This window comes from Sus scrofa, chromosome 3 (assembly GCF_054392235.1).
Source record: "Sus scrofa isolate SSC_HxYL_T2T_F1_AM1 chromosome 3, Sscrofa_HxYL_maternal_Yorkshire_Landrace_v2.0, whole genome shotgun sequence".
Taxonomy (NCBI): Eukaryota; Metazoa; Chordata; class Mammalia; order Artiodactyla; family Suidae; genus Sus; species Sus scrofa.
Window position 1 is genome coordinate 122643866 of NC_139385.1, and position 10265 is coordinate 122654130.

At 40.0% G+C, this 10265-nt stretch overlaps 1 protein-coding gene across 6 annotated transcripts in view; it reads right to left on the minus strand.

Moving 5' to 3' along the window:
• Positions 1–9976, minus strand: part of SPDYA (speedy/RINGO cell cycle regulator family member A) — a 36106-nt gene extending 26130 nt beyond the window's left edge. The window contains exons 1-4 of one of the 6 annotated variants that reach the window (XM_085015944.1): positions 9648–9768; positions 6298–6379; positions 5130–5382; positions 2187–2245 (exon numbers count right to left, since the gene is read on the minus strand). In XM_085015944.1, the coding sequence (XP_084872070.1) occupies positions 2187–2245; positions 5130–5382; positions 6298–6315 (330 nt within the window). In that variant the 5' untranslated portion in view covers positions 6316–6379; positions 9648–9768. 6 annotated transcript variants of the gene reach the window in all.
• Between the last annotated feature and the right edge of the window lie 289 nt (positions 9977–10265).

A 10265-nucleotide genomic window follows, 5' to 3' on the forward strand; every position in this document is an offset into this window, starting at 1 on the left:
ATTAAATTTTCAAAATTAAAAAAATCCCTTATTTTTGTTATCTTAAGCTTAAAATAAAAGCATTCACATCAATATTAACTTAGTGGGTATTTAATCATGAGCTAGTATGTTCACTCCCTTTTCTCTTGGTTGGCACATTATTTTATTTTGTCTTTTGAGGGCCACAGCCACAGGAACGCATGATCTGAGCCACATCTGCGACCTACACCACAGCCCATGGCAATCACAGATCCTTAATCCACTGAGCAAGGCCAGGGATCGAACCCACATCCTCATGGTTCCTAGTCAGATTCGTTTCCGCTGTGCCATGACGGGAATCCTGGCACTTTATTTTATTTTATTTTTTATTTATTATTATTATTTCTTTGTCTTTTTGCCATTTCTTGGGCTGCTCCTGTGACATATGGAGGTTCCCAGGCTAGGGGTCGAATCGGAGCTATAGCCACCAGCCTATGCCAGAGCCACAGCAATGAGGGATCTGAGCCGCGTCTGCAACCTACACCACAGCTCACAGCAACGCCTGGCATATTATTTTAAATGTGACGTGAAGTCAAGCTGAGTTTTCTGATATAACTAACTGGTCTAAGGTGACATTTATAATGCTGAAATTCTAACTGTTCAGCTAAATCTAAAGAATACAGAAACATCACAATTCCTAGTGTGAAAATTAGCATCATGATATTCTTGTTTTTTTTTGGCTATGCCCCCAGCATGTGGAAGTTCCCAGGCCAGGGACTGAACCTGCGCCATAGCAGTTATAACACCAGATCCTTAACCTGCTGAGCCAACGGGGAAATCCCCATGATGTTCTTTTATGAAATATGAAACACTGATTCCATGGAGTTCCCATCATGGCTCAGTGGTTAGTGAACCTGACTAGCATCCAAGAGGATGTGGGTTCAATCCCTGGTGTTACCATGAGCTGTGGTGTAGATCACAGATGCAGCTCGGATCCCATGTTGCTATGGCTGTGGCTGTGGCCAGCGGCTGCAGCTCTGATTGGACCCCTAGCCTGGGAACCTTCATATGCTGCAGGTACAGCCCTAAAAAGACAAAAAGACACACACACACAAAAAGAAATATGAAACACTGATTCCTAAATAAAGAATGCGATAAACTAATTTTATTACACAAGATTACTGGATTTATTTATTTACAAAATATTAAAATGTATAATAGACTCCCTTAGTAGAATGAACCTTAAATATTACTACCTGACAAAATGTAATAATTTTGATAAAATATATTAAGCCTAATATAGCAATATTTTACAATAATTATAAATGAAGCATAACCTTTAAAAATTGTGGGTTATTATATTTGTCCACCTGTAACTTATATATAAGATTGTATATCAGAGTTCCCATTGTGGCTTAGCAGTTAATGAACCTGACTAGTATCCATGAGGATGCAGGTTTGATCCCTGGCCTCACTCATCGGGTTAAGGACCCAGCATAGCTGTAAGCTGTGGTGTAGGTTGCAGATGTGCTCAGATCCCACGCTGCTGTGGCACAGGCCTGCAGCTACAGCTCTGATTTGACCTCTAGCCTGGGAACTTCCATATGCCACAGGTGCAGCCCTAAAAAGACAAACAAAAAAAGATTGTACATCAGTTATACTTTAATAAAAATTAACCCCAACATATTAAACCTATAATAATTCTTATTTTTAATCAAATGTGGGTTTAAGTTGATTTAAATCTAACCAATAATAATTTACAATTCCTCAAGTATAGAATAACTCAATTTTTTTTTTTTTTTGGTCTTTTTAGGGTTGCACCTATAGCACATGGAGGTTCCCAGGCTAGGAGTTCAATCGGAGCTGTAGCTGCTGGCCTATGCTGCAGCTACAGAAATGCAGGATCCAAGCCGCATCTTCGACCTACACCACAGCTCAAGGCAATGCTGGATCCTTAACCCACTGAGTGAGGCCAGGGATCTCGAACCCGTGTTCTTACAGATACTAGCTGGGCTTGTTACTGCTGGGCCACAATGGGAACTCAGAACGACTCTAGTTTGTATGCTAATTTAAAATAAAAATGTTAAGGATTCCACTTTGAAGGATGAACATAGGCTAGTTCCTTTCCTAACCTTAATAAAACAAAATTCTTTTACGGTTCATTAAAGTTTCTTATGGTCTAGTAACATAATGATGCTGATTAACGATTATACTGTTAACAAATTTACCTTGTCTGCAATTTTACAGCAGCAGTCCATCCACAAGAAATCTTGAATTAAATCATCATCTACAACAAAAGATAGCTATGACTTTTCTTTGAAATCAGAAGGCTTCTTTTTAAAGAACTGATTTTTACACAGATTATAAATGCTTAGAAATAATTTAAAAAAAAAGGCCTGACCAGTGTTTTTCAAGGCATAATTTTCAGTATAGTGTTTGCCATTGCAAGCACTGTACAAAAAGCTACTTATTGCTTTATTCTTTGGCTTCCCACCTGATATGCCTTAATATACAGCCCAGATTGGGGGGGGGGAATGATAGAAGTATTTGGTTTATTGAATATTCCAATAGCACTTTCATTTGTTTTTTTTGGCTGCAGCATGCAGTGGCTTGATGTGTGATCTAGGCTCCCAGACCAGGGTTTGAACCTGGGCTGCAGTGGTGAAAGTGCCAAATCCTAACCACTAGACCACCAGGAAACTCCTTCCAATAGCTCTTTTAGAAATATGTCTTGATTAGCTCTTTGTTAACTTTCCAAAATCAATCTTTAACAGGTGGAAATGGAATCTGGTAAAAGATAACTCAGTCTTTAACAAATAATAACTTAATACTCTATTTTCTAAATATGTTTTACTTTTTCTACTATTTTCTCATTTTCAATATGGGGTACTTTTAGCTTTGGGTTCTTTTTCTGTCCTCCCACTTATCTTTGTCCAATTATATATTATCTAAATATACATGAAAACATCTATGTAAAGAAGATTCATAATTCACTAGTTATTTATAAAATTTAATTTTGGAAAAAGTATTACAACAAAAACATCAATAAAAATACGGTTTAAAAAAGAATAACATCAAAAATAGGTCAAAAATATTTAATAAAATTCATTAAATAATTTAAAAAAATCTAAAAAAAGAAATGTTAGAAAATATTTCAATTTTAAAAGGCTAAAATTTACAATCCTAATACATGGGTTGCTGTTAGAATAAAAATTAAGAAATTCTACTTTTTTCCATTTCCCTCTTCATTTAAAAAAATTATGTACTTATTTATGATATGTACTTATTTATTTACAGCCACACTTGCAGCATATTGGAAGTTCCCGGGGCTAGACATTGAATTGGAGCTGCAGCTGCTGGCCTACACCACTGCCACAGCCAATACTAGATCCAGGCCACATCTGTGACCTACACTGCAGCTTGTGGTTACAAGGATCCTTAACCCACTGAGTAAGGCCAGGGATGGAACCCACATCCTCATGGACACTAGTCATGTTCTTAACCTGCTGAGCCACAATAGGAATTCCTCCCCCTTCATTTTGAGTTAAATAACAAAGCATAACTTCTTAATATTGCCAATGGTCAAATACATGGAAATTCTAAGGATAAGTACTGATTTTCTGAGAATAATTAATCTCTGCCTTATTAATCCCATTTCTATTTCTTAAACCATCTAAAATGGTAGAACCAGGTTATTTCGTCTAATTTCTCATGTTCAATTATGAATAATAAAAAGTTTATGGATAATAATTTTGCTTACTGCCTTAACTCAAAAAAAAAAAAATCCTTGTCTTTCTCGGCTAGTAGAAATACTATAAAGGAGTTTCTTTTTGTCTATTTTTAAGAAGCTTATCAGCAAAGTAGCAGTTTCATGATCTGAACAAATCCACATTCAACTTCATTATATGACCACGGTGATAAAGCATAGTTAATTTTTAATAATATTCCCCAAATATAATACTGGAACTTCTCTAGGTTGACTAACTTTCCAAGTTTGCTCAATTTTAGCACTGAAAGTCCCAGGAAACCCCTCAGGCCCAGTGACACCAGGGTCAGTTGGCTCCCCTGAGACTTTCTGAAATAGTTTACTTGAGGTCAAACAAAACTCAAACTATGAACTTGAACTGCCCAGAAATGTACATTGACACTTGAATTTAAATAGTCTATGGGAGTTCCCGTCGTGGCACAGTGGTTAACGAATCTGACTAGGAACCATGAGGTTGCGGGTTCGATCCCTGGCCTTGCTCAGTGGGTTAAGGATCTGGTGTTGCCGTAAGCTGTGGTGTAGGTCACAGACAAGGCTCGGATCCTGCATTGCTGTGGCTCTGGCACAGGTCGGCATCTACAGCTCTGATTCGACCCCTAGCCTGGAAACCTCCATATGCTGCGGGAAGCAGGCCTAGAAAAGGCAAAAAGACAAAATAAATAAATAAAGAAAGAAAAGAAAAATAAATAAATAAATAAATAGTCTAGAAGCTAGATGAATCTGAATTTCTGCTCCAAAAGTAATCAAAACAAAAATTCAGCATTAAAAAAAAAAAAACAAAAAAAACGGACTTCTCATTGTGGTGCAGCAGAAATGAATCCGACTAGAAACCATGAAGTTGCAGTTTGATCTCTGGCCTTGCTCAGCAGGTTAAGGATCCAGTGTTGTCGTGAGCTGTGGTGTAGGTCCCAGATGCAGCTCAGATCCTGCATTGTTGTGGCTGTGGCATAGGCCAGATTTGACTCCTAGCCTGGGAACCTCCATATGCTGAGGTGTGGCCCTAAAAAGCAAAAAAAAAAAAAAAAAGAACTAAGTAAAACAAAAACAAATTTGGTTGGACATAGAAAATCTATACATGGAAAATAACAGCATATAGAATTTCCATTGTGGCTCAGCAGGTTAAGAACCCGACTAGAATCCATGAAGATGAAGGTTCGATCTCTGGCCTTGCTCAGTGGATTAAGAATCTGGTGTTGCTGCGAGATGTATTATGGCTATGGATAGCAGCTGCAGCTCTGATCCAACCCCTCGCCTGGGATCGTCCATGTGCCACAGGTGTGGCCCTTAAAAAAAAAAAATGACATTTTCTTTGATCATTATTAAAATGATTAAATAGATCTTCATATTCTCTCATTTTAAAGTTCCATTATTACAATTAACCATTGCAACAATATTTTAAACCTACCAAATAATTTAAAGAAAGCAGTCATTTCCTGACGCTGTATAACTAGACAGGGTCCTTTGGGGCGTTTAGACTTGTTGCTATTATGTGCATTTTTTTCAGATGCTGGCCAACTATCTTTAAAAATAGGACGCTTCAGATTAATGGGTTTTTTGGGCTGATGTGATCTATTTGACCCTGATTTTACATGTACAGTGACAGTAGGTGGTGTCTCGCAACACAGCTGATTATGTCTCATTTTGGTTTCCCACGATTCCTGTAAATATAAAACAGTTATTTATCACACTTTTGTTCATTTCTATATAAAAACAACTAACTGGATGACACTATCAGATGCAGTCATAGGAAATGTTACTGAACTTGCTACTAAAATGTTATTGATGACAATGACTCACATGAGAAACTGCTTTTAGAAATTAGTGTTAAGAAAAGCTATACTTCCTTTGGGTAACTGATATACCTCTTCTTCCCAAACAATAAGATCCTGCATATCATTTTGCTTTGACTACTAGAGCAGACAAAATCAAATTTTAAAGTTAGTTAAAGAAACTATGCTGAGTATATAGTCTATTTGTGGTACTCTTTTTTCCTGATAATTTTTTATTATGCTTGAATTGACATAATTTTATCATATGATTATTATGTCATTTTTTTTAATAGAATAAGGCAAACTGTTTCCAGAACTAAATTATTATCAAGTATTAGATTAAAAAGCAATCTCATACACACAAAAACATATTTTCTAACTGGTAAATTCCTTGATATGTTATAAAATTCACTAGTTCAATAAGCATTTATTGATATTTATTCAAAATTTAAAAATAATTCTTGCAAAGAAATGCATGGTATATGCCCACTGAACAATTCTCATAAATTGATTCCTTTAATTCCTATAGTCGAATGTATGACAGGCTATTTAAGCGGCTGATTACCAGTGTAAATGAGTATAACCTGTTACAGTCTAATAAAAATGGAAACAAAGTTAATTCATTGATATTTAACAATAAGCATAATCACTACCATGTTTGGTGGTAATCAGTTCACAAAATTACTAGTTAGTATTATTTTTATGCTCAAGGTATTTGTATAGTAATAGGAGATGGAATTACGAGTAGCCAAAGCAGGAAACTACTCTAAGACCCTAATGAGAACCTCTGAATCCATAACTCACAGTGACCCAGGCAGCCATGCCTCCCTTGATGTTCAAGGAGTTAGGTACAGATTCTCCTTCCTGACCCTCAGAAACTTCCCTGCTGAAGGAAGGAATGGAAAATAAGATTGGATATAGTGGGGCTAGATCAGCACTGTCCAGTGTAATGTAAGCCACATATGTAATTTTATATTTCTAAAGCCACATTTAAAAAGTACAAATAAGTGAATTTAATTTTAGGAGTATATTTTGTGTAACCCAGTATATCCAAAATATCATTTTAACATGTAATCAATATAAAAATTAATGAGATACTTTACATTCTTTTTTCAAACTAAGTCTTTGAAATCTAGTGTGTATTTACACTTATAGCTTAATTCGGATGCTAAAATTTCCAATAGTTAAAAGTGAAATGTAGTCTTACCAAAACAATGATGTAGTGTATAAAGGAAAACAATTTTACACTCCTTCAGTTTTTTATTTTTAATTTTTTTTAAGGGCCACACCTGCGGCACATGGAAGTTCCCAGGCTAAGGGTTGAATCAGAGCTAGAGCTGCTGGCCTATGCACAATCACAGCAACACCAGAACTGAGCTGTGTCTGCGACCCATACCTCAGCTCGAAGCAACACCAGACCATGAGCCCACTGAGCGAGGTCAGGGATCAAACCCTCATCCTTATGATACTAGTTAGGTTCATTTCCACTGAGCCACAACAGGAACTTCCAGTACTTAATTTTATTTTTCGGTCTTTTTAGGGCCGAATCTGTGGCATATGGAAGTTCCCAGACTAGGGTTTGAATCAATAGCTACAGCTGCCTGCCACAGCCACAGCCGCAGCCACAGCCACAGATCTGAGCCACATCTGCAACCCACACCACAGCTCACAGCAATGCCAGATCCTTAACCCATTGAGCAAGGCCAGGGATCGAAATGAGTCCTCATGGATACTAGGTGGGCTCATTACTACTGAGCCACAATGAGAACTCCCCCTATTTAATTTTAAATTAAAGTAAAAAATCAGTTCTTCGGTTGCACTAGTCATATTCCAAGGGCTCAACAGCTAGACAGGCTAGTGGCTACCATATTAATACAGAACTAGATTTTGAAGAACTAGGCAGAGTAACATATTCAATCAATTATATAATTGCTTCTCCTCCCTCTAATTCACTTTCTTTCTCTCCTCATTCTTCCTAGAGCCTAAGGTCTAACCAAATAATGAAGTTGGGGGAGAGGGTGCTACAAACTTCACAGAAAAAGAAATGGGTTATAATTTGAGCCTTGAGACTTGTGAAAGAACTTTGTGCTATTTCCTACCCACCTCATCTGGCAGACAGCTGAAGGACTCACCTGTGTCTCTCCCCACTCCCCCCCCCACCCCCAAAGGAACAGCAGCCTTACAATCTAGATGGAAAAAAATAAATAACCAGGCTTCTCAAATTGGGGCCTAGGGGCTAGGCTTAGGGATGTGGGGGACAGATGTACCAGGATACAAAATAACTGTGGCATATCTCCCAGGATGTAATGTTAAGTAACTTAAAATAGTGTTGCTTTATTAAAACACCTTAGATATATCATGAAATAGAATGCAAATTTTCTATCAATCAAAAAAATAATTACCATGCTCACAGTATAGCTTTACACTATTCTACTTCATAGAAAACTTGAGAAAACAGAAACAGAAGGAAATGTCTGGAATTCCCCAAATAGAGATTCATTGAGATTAGTAAGAAACACTCGCAGGAGAGCTATGGTGAAGAAGCTTAAGGGGAGAAGCTATCAATGCTACACTTTTGGTCAAATTCCATTTCTATTTTTGCTCCTTATTAAGATGTATCAAGTGAATGACAGGCATTCCCTGTTGTGGCGCAGTGGAAATGAATCCGACTAGGAACCATGAGGTTGCGGGTTCGATCCCTGGCTTCACTCAGTAGGTTAAGGATCCAGCGTTGCTGTGGTGTAGGTCACAGACAAGGCACTGATCCTGTGTTACTGTGACTGTGGCATAGGCTGGCAGGTGCAGCTCCGATTAGACCCCTAACCTGGGAACCTCCATATGCCACAGGTGCGGCCCTCAAAAGACAAAAAAAAAAAAAAAAAAAAGAATGACAATAGTCAAATGAGGATTTTTTTTTTTTTTTTTTTTTTTAAAAGACAGAGGATTCTTAAACACAAATGAAGGCAGAAGGGACACAGCCAGCTGAGACGATGCTAAAATACTAGAGAACAGACCTGGATTAAGACCTGATTCTCACTAGCTATTTAACTTCTGGGAGCCTCCCTTTTCTCACTTGCGATATTAAGAAAATAAAAGCACCTATTTTTTTTTTTTCTTTAGAGCCTGGTACATACTAAGTATTCAATTAAAGTCATTATTAGGCATTGTTAATAGCACATATTTTGTAGGGTGAATGAGGAAAGGAACCATACCGGTAATGCACAGTGTTTAATGCACTATTATCTTTTCTATAGGAAGAGTGTCTTTGAAGGAATGAAGAGTCCCAATATGACAGATCACCAACTTTCACCTCAACCAATAAATATAAATGTTAAACTGTTATTGGTAACAGAAATCATAGGTGTTTTTAAATGTGCTTATAATAAAGAATAACATTTGTAAATAGGATCTCAATTTGAACATAGCACGGGTTTATCAGTCTTCAAATGTTAAATTCAAGAGGATTTTTGATTTTTTTAAAAACCGAAGCTGCTGGCCTCCAGTCGTCCTGGAAATGTAAGAAAAAGGCATTTGTAAATTTTGAGAAAAGGACTAAAGGCATAGCCCCGAGATACAGCGACTCAAGTCTCAGGATTCTGGTGCAGGTGCTCCTGGAGAAAAAAGATGTACTTAATAGGAGTCGAAAAGAAAGAGGCAGGACGAACTAAAAATACCGCTACCAGGCGCGCAGGAGTGAAGCACAAGCTCTTTCCTAGAGGCCTTTCTTCCCAGCAGGTGGGCGGAGAGGAGGCCGCCAGGGCAGCGCCAGCTGAGGCGGGGGGCCCTCGCCAGGCACTGGGGTCCGTGTCCCCTCCCCTCCCCCGCCCGCTCGTGAGCCCAACCAGCCGAGTCGGAGAGCGCAGAGCGGGCGGACCCTGACACACCCGCCACCGGGGGGGCCCGACCTCCCTCCCCTATCCTCGCCTCCCCCGCTCCCAAGCCCAGGGCCGGGGCGCTGGATGGGGCGTTCTCGTCGCAGCGCCAGCACCTGAGGGGACTCCCGAGGAGATGGGTGTGCGGAAGGGGCCGAGACGCTGCCTCCTCACACACGGAGGGCGGCGAACTTGGGGGCGAGAGGGAACGGAGGGACCAAACACAAACCAAACTGGAGAGTCACCGGCGAGGCCCGAGGCCGAGGCGCCAGCAGAGGATACCTGCGAATACCTGAGGCTGGTGAGCTGGGGCCTGGCCGGTGGCCAGCCTTCCCCAGACGCCCGGGGCCTCAGACGGTTGCTCACAGGTCGCTCCACCGCGGTACGGAGGCTCGGAAAGCTCCGTCAACTGGAGCGGGGCGGGCGCGAGCCAATCAGCGCGCTCAGCCCACTGCCGGGGGCGGGGCCAACGCGAGGCTGCGCACGCCGCTCGCGGCACCCGGAGCCTCCACAGCCAACCCATCTAATGTTGTCACCTGTCTTGCTTACCTTCGGGGCAAGGCAGGTCCTAGTAAAACTCCGCGACTCCCCCAGACCTTTTTCCCTTGGACACTAACCAAAGTCAGGCTTGGATCAGAGCCATTTAGCTTCCCTCCAGCGAAATGAAGAGGCCCTGCAAGACTGGAACTTCAGGTCTTGTCTCTCTATCGCCGGAGGCACACACACCGGCAGGTACTCTTGGTGTCAGGGAGACACCAATTGCAGGACAAAGAATCAGAGGTGAACTCTGCAGCAGCAATTATAAATTACTGCTACGTTAAAATAATTATAGAAATCGAGGAAGAGACCACTTAAAGACGTGTGACCTGGCTTTTTGTGAGAAGAGGTAATGTTACTCTA